General features: G+C 45.2%; 1 protein-coding gene across 1 annotated transcript in view; it reads left to right on the top strand.

Moving 5' to 3' along the window:
- Positions 1–5,201: 5,201 nt before the first annotated feature.
- Positions 5,202–13,480, top strand: part of ZC3H7B (zinc finger CCCH-type containing 7B) — a gene marked incomplete at its 3' end in the record, with an annotated part of 20,533 nt that continues 12,254 nt past the window's right edge. Inside the window, 5 exon segments of the mRNA XM_010081739.1 lie at positions 5,202–5,254; positions 7,211–7,244; positions 7,628–7,825; positions 8,711–8,869; positions 11,886–11,966. Coding sequence (XP_010080041.1) covers positions 5,202–5,254; positions 7,211–7,244; positions 7,628–7,825; positions 8,711–8,869; positions 11,886–11,966 — 525 coding nt within the window.

Here is a 13,480-nt window from a genome sequence, read left to right on the forward strand (position 1 = left end):
AGCCCACAGTACATGGGGGTGTTACGTGTGGAGTGTTGTATGGATTGTGAGGCCGGAGGGAGCAGAAAATGGGGTGGTGGGGGTCAGAGTGCTCTCTTGAGGCTGCTCTCTCCATCCCTTTCCCAGGGGGAACATCTGGTTGATGCTTTTATTTCCAGCTGGGGGTGAGGGGTCAGTGTCGCCTCACCCTGTGTTTGCTGGAGGTATTGCTGGGTGAAGCTGGTGGCACCCTGATGCTGGTTGCAGCGATGGTGCTGCGGGGCAGGAGCAGGACTAGGGGGGTGCTGGGCTGTGGGAGAGTGGCCATGGAGGTACCTTGGGGTGGCCGGTGCGTGGAGGGACAGGGTTGTTGGAGCCGGTGGGCACAGTATGGTGGTGGGGATCCCAAGAGCTGTCAGCTGTGAGAAGCGTTCAAACCCAGGGAGTGGGACATGGCAGAGATCAGCTGCAGGAGTGAGCGGGAGCCCATGTTTGTAGCAGGCTTTGTGGCTTGTCCTCAGCTTGATGCAAGTCCAGTTACCTGTTCTGCCGCACCACGGAGGTGGCCAAACTGCAGGTAGTGAAAGAGCAGACTAGCACATCCTGGAGCTTTTTGCCCGGAGGAGAGCACACAGACCCTGGGGCTGGGCTCCTGTCTCAGCTCTACAACTTGCCACTTGCATCTTGGTGTACTTATTTCTGGATGAAATGTTGCAGTCAAAGACCTTTCCAGGTCTTCTGTCAGTCGAGTGTGAGTTCATTGCCATCCCAGAAATATAGTGTGAAAAACTTTGCCGAAATTCAGCTCTGACAGGATTGGGAATAACACCCAGATCCTTGATGAGGTGAATTTGAGTCTTTCTGTTCACCTGGTAGTGTCTCGTAGAGTGAAACTACCCAGTTTGTGATTGGGTCACCCTGTTTACTGGCTCGTGCTTCCTTCTGGAGGCAAGAAAACCATCTTGCCTATCTGCAGCATTTTATTTCTGTCTGGCAAATAGTTTGTAACTCATTGACAAACTGAGTAAATTCCTCTCTAACCGCTGGACCAAAGAGGATAAACATCTCCGGACTGAAAGGACAAGAGCTTTGTAGTGGGGATATAGATACTCTGTATTTGAATTCTGCTGGTGATTTGAGCAGACAAGTCTGGACAGGCAGATTTGTTGGGAGAAAAAAAAGGACGCTTAGGGACACTGCTTCCTGAAATGTTTTCTGCTGTGTTTCTAAAAATATTTAAAAGACACAGAAAACAAAAGCTAAACAGGCTCTGCGCTTAAAATTAATTATGCATCAGGCGTGGTATGGCGTGCAGCAGAACTGAAGCGTTGCATGTGTGGGTGGCTTGCTGTGTGTTGGGTTTGCTGGTGTAACGAGTGTGTGACTTGGTCAGAAGGTCAAATGAGAGACAGGTGAAGAGGCTGGGATGAAGAAGGGAAACAGAAGTGACCTGAGTTTACAAGGGAAGTGGCAGGGGAGAAGGCATGTGGAGCAAAAGGAGTCCTAATGGTGCCCTCCAGCAGCGGTGGGGCAGGCAGGACGGGGGAGGATGCTGGTGTGTAGTCAGATCGAAAGGGAAAGGTGGTTGATTGCAAGAGATGTGACAAAGTTGTTAGAGCAGCAGCACGTGACATGTGTTTTGAGGGTGTCACCATGAGGGGATGAGTCTTATGTGCAAGTCGTGACATAAGTGTGAAGGCATGACAGAGCTTTAGCAGAGGAAGCTGGTCACCCACTTGCAAGGAGAGAGGAATGTGGGGCAGTATCAGGGAGTAACAGTCTGGAGGGGAGATCAGGCCTGTGGTTTATGTCTAAAGAAGGCACTGGAAGATTTGTGGTTGGAGAACGTTCACTGTGGAAGATGAGGATAGGACTGCAGAGAGCGAAGAGAGCCAAGGCACGGAGGGGTTTTTTAATCCGGTTTTGTGGTAAGGAGCAGAACTCTAGCTGGGTATTGTGGGACTTACAGAGATACAGTAGGTTGGTCAACCATCCACACGAAGCAGGGATGGAGATTCACCTGTTCAATGTGGTGGCAATGGTGGAGAGGAGAGAAAAAGCAGAAGGGGAGTTCCAGGATGCAAGAAGAGTTGGGTAACTCTAGGAAGGAGATATTCTGGAACCTTTCCTCGTATTTCTTTGGCTCCACTCCAGCTTTTGGTCAGTAATGTTTGAGTGCCCTTCTCTGTGGGCAAGCAGCAGTAACCAGTTCTCATTGTAACACATGCCCACATCCTGCTGTGTAGGATGTTTTACCAGTGGGGTCAAGGTAGCTGTGAGAACAGGTACTGATCTCTTCTTTGCTCCTTGCAGTAGTATTTTAAGAGCTGAGCTCAGAAGCAGAGGTTGAAGTAGGCTGTGTGTATCGGATGCTTTTCAAGGTGATGATCTGTTTTCTGGATATACGCAATTGTGAAGGTGTGCCACAGCATTTCTGGAGTGCAGCCATTGACTTTGTGATGACCAGCCAGTGTTCAGCTGCTCTCCCCACAGTTGCCAATAATCTCCTCTTTCATCAGATCCATGGGCTGCTACTTCACTTCCCTGACTTTTGTTCTCTCCAGCATGGCTCATGTCAGGGAGCAGCAAGAGCAGGGCTGCTCCTCCAGAGAGGACAAGCTAAGAGCCAAAGGTGATGACAGCCACCAGCAGTGCCCTCACTAATTAGGGTACAGTCCCACTATACCTGAACAGCTCAAGCAGAAGAAGATGCTGATAGCAGGTGTCCATCAACAGTCCCAGACAAGATCAGGTGATGAATCAGGTCCAGGGTCCACCCAGCGAGTCCAGCGGTAGGAAATGGTGCCAGAGACAGGACTGGAGAAAGCTGCCTACATTGTAGGTCTGAGGTTTGTCCAGGAGATAGGACTGAGGATAGGTACACCTACACTACAGCTCAGATGAGGTAGTATGTCTGGACCTGAGCTTAAATGGAGCTCCTAGACCATGGGCAGAGGGTGTGTGCGTGGTGGTCTGAGATGAGGCTGTTGTTTGGGGCATTTAAAGCCTGTTAGGGTGCTCAGGGCCCAAACAGCTAGAAATTCCTCCTTCCTCCCTGTCCTTTTCCCCATCAGCCTTTGTGAGGGTCTCCTTGACCTTTTAACTCCTCTTCTCCCCCAATTTATCTCTTGTCGTTTCCTGTGGTGGCTCTTTCCTCCCTCTTGTCTTTGATGGCCCTCGCATACCCCTCTGGGGTTGGTCTGTCCTCTTTTGTGTCTTTCACTGCTGTCTATGTGGAAATGGTTCCTGCTGCTCCTCTTCACCTTGTCTGTTCTCTCGTGCTTCTTCTGTCTTTGTAGAATTTCGTGCAAGGAGAAATATCAAATGAAATGCCTCTGTCTCTTTTTCTACCCCTCAAGTTGGTCTGCCTGTAGCATTAGTGATCATGTTAACCTCCATCTCCTTGTTAAATTTCCTTCTTTCTCCTGGTTGCTCATTATCCAGGATATTTATAAATCATTCCAGGCCTTCTGTTGTTGTTGTACTGAAGTCTACCTGCTCTTCACCATCGCTTCTGTTAAAAGCCTTTGTAGAGACGCTGATCATCACTCACCTTGTCTGTTGGCTTTCCCTTTCTTGCTGTGCTGCCCATCCTGTTCCAAATGCAGCCGCTTAAAATTTTTTACCTGCTGCTTGGACCAGATTGTGCTCAGATTTAATATCTGATGACTTACAGACTGTACAGTGTCACTTTCAAGCTCTTGCTTCCTTCTGCTGCCACTTCTTTCTCTTACTCCTGCCTTTCCCCCTCCCCCCAACTCTTCTTCTTGGTAAAGGGCAGGTATCAATTCTCCTACATTTTGCATGGTGCAGAGCACAATCAATAAGGGCTTGCTGAATTGTCAGGATTGATTTTCATGTACCTTAAAGGTCCCTTCACCCTGTTCCAGACTGAATGTGCCATAAATACTGTAAGATACCTTTGAACAATAGGGATGGTCTTAAGGTAAAAGGGAGCTGGGGGGTGGTGCTCTCCAAGCTGTTGTGGTGTAGAGTTAAGAGTTAAGTGGCTTTTGTTTTTCTTGTAATCTCATCAGAGGTGATATCAGGCTGGGACAGCAGTGTTTTCAGCTCCATCTCAGTGTTTCTGTGCTTGCTGCCTTTGTCCCCAGGTTGCCATTCCTCAAATACAGAGTATTGTTTGTGATCACATCTGGTTGATGGCAAGGCTGGGAAATTGGCAGTCACAAGCAACTCTGTTTTGCCACAAAGTGCCATCCCTTCTCCCCTTCTTTATTCTTTTCTTGTGTGGCAGATTCTGTGTACCTTGGGGAGAGGTCAGAGAGGAACTATTCCAAAATTTGGTCCCGAACTGCAGGGGATGACACTCATGTAGTGTTATTCAACCCCAGTTAGCTGAGAAAAGGGACATTACTCCAAAATGGCTCCATCATACTACTTATTTGTCTGTGCTCACAGAGACCCAGACTGGATTTGGTCAAACCCAGACAAGTTACTGTGCCCATTTGTGTCCCTAACTAAGTGGGGATAACTCTCTAGAGCCTTCCTCAGGCACTGCCTACCCCAGTTTAAAACAGTGCAGGATGGGGCCCTGTTCCCTCTCAAAGGAATGTTCCCAAGTCTCTGCTGCTCTTACCTGTTGATTTTCAGCCCAGAATTCCCATTGCATAGATTCATTGCTGTCCTTTTATGTGGACCATGGCAAGCAATTCCGTCTCCTTCCTTCATGTCTCTCTTTGTGCTGTGCTTCCATACACCTTACATAGATTACCTGTTTCATACGCTGTGCAGTAAACCAGTTTAAGTCTGTCCTACATAAATAGTGGTTAGAATTGCTTATCATGGGAGGGTTCCAGCACAAATTCCTGAAATGACTGCTAGTGCAGGGGAAATGTTGATTTTTTTTTTTTTTTCCTTTCCTAGAAGGCAGTCATGATAACAGTTGGTTCCCATTGCTTTATTTACTAGCAGCCTAAGTAGAGAGCTCAAACTGAAGTAATTCCTTTTTGCCCTTGCATCCTGGCAGCAACATATGAGAAAAAGCAGATACTTGGTAGTGAGCTGCTTGCTGTCCTGTGTCTGCTGGGTGGATAAATCATGGATTTAAGTGCTCAGGACATCTGGTCTGGAACATTTTGTTAGTAGTAAATTCAGGCACACACAAAATATTGTGCTGCTTAATTGCCAACAAGACCTATAGTGACTCATTTTGTGTTTTGTTTTGTTTTGTTTTTTTTCTTTCTTCCTCTGCAGTGACTATAATGGAGAGACAGAAGAGAAAACAAGAAATAGAGAAAGGACTTCAGTTCATTCAGTAAGTCGACAACCTCATTGTTTCCTGTGGCTTAAGAGGTGGTTGTCTTCATATAGAGGATTGCAGGAGCTGAGTTCTTCCTGTTCACCCTTTTGGGGCTGCTGCATGGGAAAGAGATATTGGTCCTGAGGATTTTCACTGTGATTCTTCAGGGTGCTTCTTCTCCTGCCAGATCTCTAAACTTAAAATTGTATTGTTTTAATTTCCTTGGGCTTTGCCATCCACTGCAGTTACAGGATGATCTTTATTGTCAGCATAATACTAATTGTACTTGGACCTTCTACTTCATCTTCAGTGTGAAAACCTCAAAGTGCTCTCTCAGCATGGTTATTCTGTCTTTCTTAGGAAGGGAAACGGTGTTTCTATTTTGTAGATGGGGAAAGGAGGGTAAATGGCTAGCTAGGTACCCAATATGGTGCCTATAGGAGAAATAGATGACCTAGGCTTTTCTACAGTTGCCAGCCTGGTGGGTGCCTCAGGTCATTCTTCTGTGAATATCACGTAGCCTTCTAGAGCTTGAAATCATTGCTTATGTCGTAGTTACAAGTCCAAGTACTTCCTTATAAGGTACCGTAGTGTTTTTTCCCTCCAATGTTTGAAGTAGCAAGGGCCTCAGACACAGGTCTAGGTTCCATGGTGAGTGAGGAAGTAGTGAGATTGTAATCAGATTGGTTTGGGGTTTTTTAAGGTCTGCTTTCAGTCCTGCAGTTATTATGGCTGAAATCTGTGCATCTACAACAGGAAAAAAAGACTAATCTTCCATGTTACATATTTATATCCTGTGGCATGACAGTGATATTTTCACACCTGTCAGTGACTGAATGGGGTTGATAAGCCAGTTTCAGAGAGACAATTGTGGGGTTTCTTTTGGTAGTGCTTATAAAAGTGTGCAAGATTCCTGGAAAGAAAATAATTTCTGGGGTGTTGTTCATGGTTCTGGAGTGTATCTTGAATTCTGAACCAGGGGCAGTGTCATTTGTTGGCTTGTTTCAATGTGAAAGAGGTAGTCCCATTTCATAAGCAGCATAGATGTTTCTTACAAAGCCATGGCATTTCCTGTACTTAATTTTAAGGAGCAGGTGATGATTAGATTAGATTAAATCTGAAAAAAGTTTATTCTCTGACCGATAAGATCGTGTATACAATGTTGTATTTCAAAGGTGAGGAGGGTTATGAAAGGTGCTAAGGATTCCTCTAGAGCCTGTTGTTTTCTCCTTGAAGAGAAAAAATAAATGTTTGTGGACCAGGCCTATCTGACTTGGATGGTCTGATTTGAAGAACAGAACCTTTCTTCTAAGTCTCTGTGCTGTTGTGGGGTAGGTGTTACCCACACAAGCACTGCCAGTTTTGTGATGCAGCCTGGCAGCCTCGGCCAAAACAGCTGGAGTTAAGTGGCCTCCGAAACCTGCATTGTTTTCTCCCTTCCTTTTGTGGGGTCGGCCTAAAGGTGTGTGGCTACGTTAATGCAGGGGAAAGTGATGGCATTTATCACTGTATGTCTTTGGCCACACAGAGGATTTGAGGAGATCTTGGAGTGCCAGGCTGGTGCTTCTCATTCGAGCCAGATGCACATAAAATACATTTGTATTCTCCATGACAATCTCTCATGGTACTTTCTCAGAGATGTTTTTTTTAGGTAGCTGTCTGAAGGCATGTTACAGAGGATTGTGTATGTGCAGATAATAGCTGGGAATAAGATTATTCTAGTCTCAAATCCCTTTGGGACCTGGCTATCTCTTCACACCACTGTGACTGTCACTGAACGTAATGCTCCCTAATGGTGTTCTCTTCACCCCAGCTGCCTTTAAAGTGATAAAATGTTCCGTAACTCACTGAGATCATCAACACAGAACCAGAAACATAGTTTCTTCATCAGACAAAAGCCTGTATTTGCATGGATGCCTGTTTAATGAGCATTTCCTCTTTTCTTTTTTTTTTTTTTTTTTTTTTTCCCAGGTCCACGTTACCCCTAAGCCAAGAAGATTATGAGGTAATTAAAAATTTATTTTCTGAAGATGGGAACTCTTTGGTTAGCATGATTTGTTTTGTTGCACAGTCATTAGTTTACATACCAGAAGTGGAGAGCATAGAATGATTTGTCACAGTTTGTAACTTCAAGCTTTAAGATTCTAATAAGGACAACTTTTGGGGAAAGGAGAAAACACTTGAGTGTTCAAGAAGGAAGGAGATTTGACTGGATTATTTCTCCTCTACCAAAAGACTGATGTTTTACAGGAGGGTGGGTAGGCAGGAGAGTCTTAGTGGGAAGGAAGAGGAAGTTTGAGAAAACATGAAATAGAATGGAAAATTGGGAAACCTCTCCTGTCTCTTGAGTATCCACTTTGGTCTGTTTGCTCTCTTCCTCCTACCCAGGCCTTTTTGCAGAAGCTGGTGAGAAACCTGTTTGCAGAGGGCAATGATTTGTTTCGAGAGAAGGATTTCAAGCTTTCGCTGGTACAGTATGTAGAAGGGCTGAATGTGGCAGATTATGCAGCCTCTGATGAGGTGACCATCCCAAAGGAACTCCTGTGCAAGCTGCATGTCAACCGAGCTGCCTGCTACTTTGCCATGGTGAGCACCTTCCCAGGTCATCCCCAGGAGCCAGGGAGGACATTGTGGTTGCAGTGTCATGCAATTGGAAAAGATGTCAGGAGGGGTTTCAGTTGATTTTGTCCACTCCCTTCTCCGACACTGGAGGAGACGATGACACACGGAAAACTCTTGTTATCTCCCTGCTACTGCACTTGGTTTGTGAGACCAGAGAAAAGATGTGAAGGAGAGGGGGCCAGGCCTAAGGTACTGAAAATGCACTTCTGGTCCACGTTGGTGAGGAATTAATACAATCTGGAGGTTGGAAAGAGCCAGCGCCTTCCCGTATTGACTGTTTCTCTGCAGTACTATTTGGGTATTGTTCTGGAAGTTCCTGCCTCCTCAAGTGAGGCACTGGAAGACAGTGAGGAGGCTTTGGGTCTTGATGGAACTTTCAGCACGCAAATGGAAAAAGTTTCTGAAATCTCAGGCTCTAAAAGGCTTTGTGCTTCCATTTTCTTAAGGAATCTAACAGCTTTCCTTTATGGCACAACCCCAGAGCAGGTCCATCCTGTTCGTAATGAGGCTGAGTCCCATGAAAAAAATCAGCAAACAGTCACATAATTAAAGACTGTCAAATGTAACATGCCCAAGGTAGAGGGGGAGACAAGATAAGGTTGCTCAGGCAGCCTTAATTCTGGTATTCACTGACTTTGAAGTGTTTGAGTTTTGCAAGACTTAACCAAATGTTGTATTAGTGTAGGTTTTGTGTGTTTGTACGGTAATCTGTGTATGAGGTAACATATGTATTTCCAACTGCCTTTTATATTCCTGTTTTCTGCTGAGACATAAAACATTTGCATTCACACAGAAGGAAGGGTTAGTTTGCTGTGCATCAGCTGACTTGAGGTGGTCTTTTCCATGCAGGGCTTGTATGAGAAGGCACTGGAAGACAGTGAGAAGGCTTTAAGTCTTGACAAGGAGAACATCCGAGCGCTCTTCGCGAAAGCCCGCTGCTTAAATGAACTTGGAAGACACAAAGAAGCATATGAGTGCAATAGCCGATGCTTGCTGTCCCTCCCACATGTAAGTTTTTGACACACAACTTAGCTTGATTTCTGTGCCTCACCACCTTCTTCCTCCGTAACATGCTTAGTGTGAGGCCAGAGGATAGTGGAAGAGGAAGCTTGGCTGTTCCTGGGAACGTGGTTATGCTGATAAATTCTTTCTCTCTGACTTGAAGAAGATGTTTGACCTCCCATGTTTCTTCAGTCCAAGTCACCGTCTACAGATAGCGCCAGCCAGAGACACTGGTTAGTGTCAGCAGGTTTGGTGGCCTATTTGTGAAGGGCAAAACCCTACCCTTTCAAAATGTGAACTAAGGCCATGAGATCTATTTTAATTAGCTGGTTTTATATGTCTGATGGGAGTGACTGGGAGCATGGAACAAATGGGAACTGGAGCACTGGAAGGAAAACATGTATACTTTTCCTGTTTTATATACAAATGTTTCACATTTTACTTACTGATTGCTAACACAAGCTGATAAAACTTTTCATTTATTTAGGGACATGCGAAGGTGTCCTTGACATCCTATGTCATAGTTATTTTTATGTTCACAGGTGTGCACATTTTTGCATTCAGAGGGCACCATCTGCATATACTAGGGCATAGATATTTTCCTGACAGTGCTGTTGTTGAGTGTCCTTTTAAGCCAAATACTGAACAGGCTATGATTAGATAGGCTCTAGTGAGTACTGGTGGTCTGTGACAAATTTGGTTCTGATCCATCATGGTAATGCTTACAATAAAAATGGATCTGAAAAAAAAACTTTCCTTTATTATTAGTGTTACAGAAGCAGTCTTTAAAAGACTTCTTAGCAGCTGGTTATTCCTTATGTATCGCTTGTAAATTCTAGTTTCTTTGACTTGGCAGAACAGGGTGACCAAAACATATTAAAGGTATCATGTTAGGGGAGTTCCAAAGAACTGTTTTAAACAAACCCTTTAATAAACAAAACCATCTAATCTATGTGTTCATGTAAGACCATATCTGGCTATATTTCACACTGCAGTTCAGCCACTTAATTGCATTTATTTTTTAACCATATAATTATGTTTACATATCTGCTATTATTATAATTACAGTCATCGTGGTCTACAGACACTTTATCAAATTTCTCTGTGGCAGGAAAGTTCAGCCTTACAGACTCCATATCGAGTGATCTGCATTCCCTATTCTAAACAATTCAATCTTGTAAATTAACATACCCCATTTCCTTATTACCTGATTAACAGAAATCACAAACCTTCTCTGCATCAAAGGAAAGTCATGCTGTCCATCATCTCACTCTTGTTTCCATTACACCAGTTGCTAGGCCTCTGGAGCACACAGAGGTGTTCTTTTTTTGATATGGCATCAGGTTTTTTTAGCATGTTTGAGGAGAATGTATTCCATCCCCTTGTTGAGGGAGGTAGTAAGCGCCTGTGGGTAGCCTTTGGCTGAGGGAAGGGAAAGCTAAAAGATGATCTTGGGGGTGGCAAAGAACAAATAACACCCCACCCCAAACCTCAGGCCTGCTCACAAGAAGAACAGTAATTAACTACGTGTTGTTGGAAGGGAAGTAGAGGCAGTCCAGAGATAAATACATTCTTGATCTTGTCCGGGAGTCTGAGAGGACATCTGAGAGTTCTGTTGGCATCTGGAGTTGGATAAGGTAAACTTGGTAGGTATGAGTATGAGATCAATGAAAAAGAAATTACATCAGAGGTCTTTCTGGTGAGTGTTCCCCAGGGAGCAGGAAAATGTCAAGCTTCAGAAGACACCTGAGAGAGTGTTTGGAAAGGCAGAAGAACCAGAGGCAAACAGAGCAATGAAAACGTGATTGGTGTTAGAAAGATCTGAGAGGTGGAAGAGAAGAAGGAGCAGTGATGATGAGATTTGACCAAGAAGTGGTCTCTGAAGGGTGCAGGGACAGTTTAAGGAGAAGGTACATCCTAAAGGGTGTAAGATGGAGAGAGAAGAGGAAATGGACAAGATAGATTTTGTCTTCACTGGGTTCAGAGAAGATGGTGGCAAGACAAATATTGAGGGTGTGGGGGAGCAAGTACAGTCAAAAGTGGCACTCCAGATTGAAAGGAAAAGTTACTGATACTGTGGGCTGGAAGAACCAGAGGCTAGTGAAGGGTTGAAAGGGTAAGGATGAACCTGCAGGGAGAAGGTTGGAAAGACCAGAATTATATGGTCTTCTTTGAAGAAACTGTTAAAGTACTCCAATATTTTTGCAGACAGGGAGAGTGAAGAAAACAGAAGGAAAAGAGTTGCTAGTGAAGAGGGTTCTGGCAGGTTGTTAGTCCAGACAGAACTGGAGAGAATGGAGCAGAAGAATGGAGTGTGGCCCAGAACTTTGTCTAAAGCCCACAGTGGTGTGTGAGTGGGCCCAAGCAATGAGCAGGAAGGATGGTAAATGGCATGAAGCAGGGAAAACAGAAGGATCTGCTTGACTCAGCTGAGGCAGTTTGACCAGAGCTGGAGACAATGAAAATGCCTTGTAGCTAGTAAGTTGGAAACTGAGATTTGATTTCAGCTTTAAAAACAAACAAGCAAAACAGGTCAGTGAATACTGTCTGCAGATCAAAACTGATTATTAGCTCTGCAGCTGGCGAAGAGGGAAGGCATGCAGGCTCCTTCCCAGGCATGGGGACCTTGTGAAAGCTGTATCAGCCACCAGCACGGGGGCTGCTAGCAGCCAGCCTTGGCAGCACCTCCAGCCATCTTGCCAGCAGGACTCATGAACCCTGCTTTCGGAGAGTGGGTGCTTTCTTGGAAGCAGACACTCGATTGTGATTTTCTGCAGCATCGAAAGAGGGTAGAGGGGAGCACTCCTGGTGCAACCTCAGTGTCTCAGCAGGACTGAATGATGAGAGGCCTCAAGGTCTGCATGGACTCTCGTGGGACTGCTCTGGCGATTGTCTACCTGCTGCTGTCTACAAGTGAGACTTCTTGGTGCAGCCCAGTGTGGATAACTGCATTCCTGTTTATTTCATTGTGTGTACCACAAAGGCAAAACTAAAAGTGTCCTGACAATGCTTTTGTTCCCAGGATGAAAGTGTCACGCAACTGGGACAGGAGCTTGCCCAGAAGCTGGGACTGAGGGTTCGAAAAGCATACAAAAGACCTCAGGTATGACTTCTTTTTTCTTAGAGGCTATCCTTTGGCTCTTTCATGTTTACTTCTGCAAGAATGGTAGGTGCTGCTCTGCAGTTAGAGACACACATACGCTACCCTGCAATCCCTCTAGTGGGCTGCTGGCTGCCCTCCTTGTCCTGACCCTCTGACTCATTTTGCTTTGGTCCATTTCTAACCCCATTGCTGCTCTGTGTCTACTGCCAGGATGTTTCCTGAGTCCCGAGCTAAGCAAGGCAGAGCCAGGCTGGTGCTGCAGGAGAGGCCTCTGATGCACTGGTAGCCTGTTTTTTGGGGGGAGGAGAAGGACATATGGCCTGATCCCAAAGGAGTTTTTGCATCACAGTCCTTTCCCTGTTACGGAGAAGGGTGGGATCCTCTGCTGCATTGGAGGCATGGCTGGTTTTGTAGTGCGATGGGTTTTAAAGGGTTCCTGCCTCTAGGCGAACACATTCTTTGTGATGGATGAAAGGCCTGCGTTTTGGGAGAAAAACAGGTACACATCTGGTCAGATGCTACGAAAGAAGGCAGCAAAAAGCAAGTCATGGGTCAGATTAATTGATGCCGGTGGCTACGTAAACTGTCTCTACAAGGAAGTACTGCTGTAACTGGAGTACTGTTAGTGTTTAAATGTATACCCTGCGGTGGAGCTAGAGGGCGTAAGGCCAGTGTTAGCACTCTTGGATAAAGCTGCCTTGGTCCCGTAAAATCCCAGGATGGCTTTCAGGAGTAGGGAACATTAGCAAGTACTCAAGGTTAAACAGCCACCGTGTTCCTGTTCAGTCTCCAGAGGGGCACCTTTGCAGTGTGCCATAAAGCAATTGGTGGGCATCCAGTTTGAAGAGAGCTTTTGGGGGTAAATGTGTCTGTAGCATCTTATTCCTCTCCCTGAGCAACCTCACATGTGATTAGCCTGCCCCCAAAAAACACATGACATTGTAGCAGCTCTTAACACTCTGAAATGACTCTGTCTCAAAGAAAGGGAAGTTTTACACAGTGCTTTTTGTAGCTGCTCACTGTGTTGGCCTTGCCACCTTTTTGCTGCTGTCATGTTACTCTGCTGTGATGGGCTTAAACTACCTGTATGTTAGAAAAATAAGAACTAAAAACTCCAAAATGCTTTTTATTATTTGAAATTTAGTGATCGGTATTTTGATAACACCTTGCTATCGCTGGTGTTGACTTCCAGGTTTCATTCCAGTGCTGTAAAGCCTTCCCGAAGTCGTAATTTTTTAATGAAAAGACAAAACCTTTCATTTCTTAGGGAAGTTTTTTGCTTCCTGATTGTGTGTTGGATGTTGGGTGTTTTGCACTGGGGTGTCCTGAACAAATATATGGACCTTTTAGTGTTCAGAAAACCGTACCCTTGTGTCACAGTGGTGTGCCTTTTGGGGTGGCTTTTATTTGTTGGCGGTGCCTGGAAGGAAACTGTTGTAACCCAGCTTTAGCTAGTTTGCGAGCATTCATGGGCTGCCTCTGTTCTAAGACCTCTCTCTTCCTTGCAGCAGGAA

The sequence above is a fragment of the Pterocles gutturalis genome, unplaced genomic scaffold, assembly GCF_000699245.1.
Source record: "Pterocles gutturalis isolate BGI_N339 unplaced genomic scaffold, ASM69924v1 scaffold47054, whole genome shotgun sequence".
NCBI lineage: Eukaryota > Metazoa > Chordata > Aves > Pterocliformes > Pteroclidae > Pterocles > Pterocles gutturalis.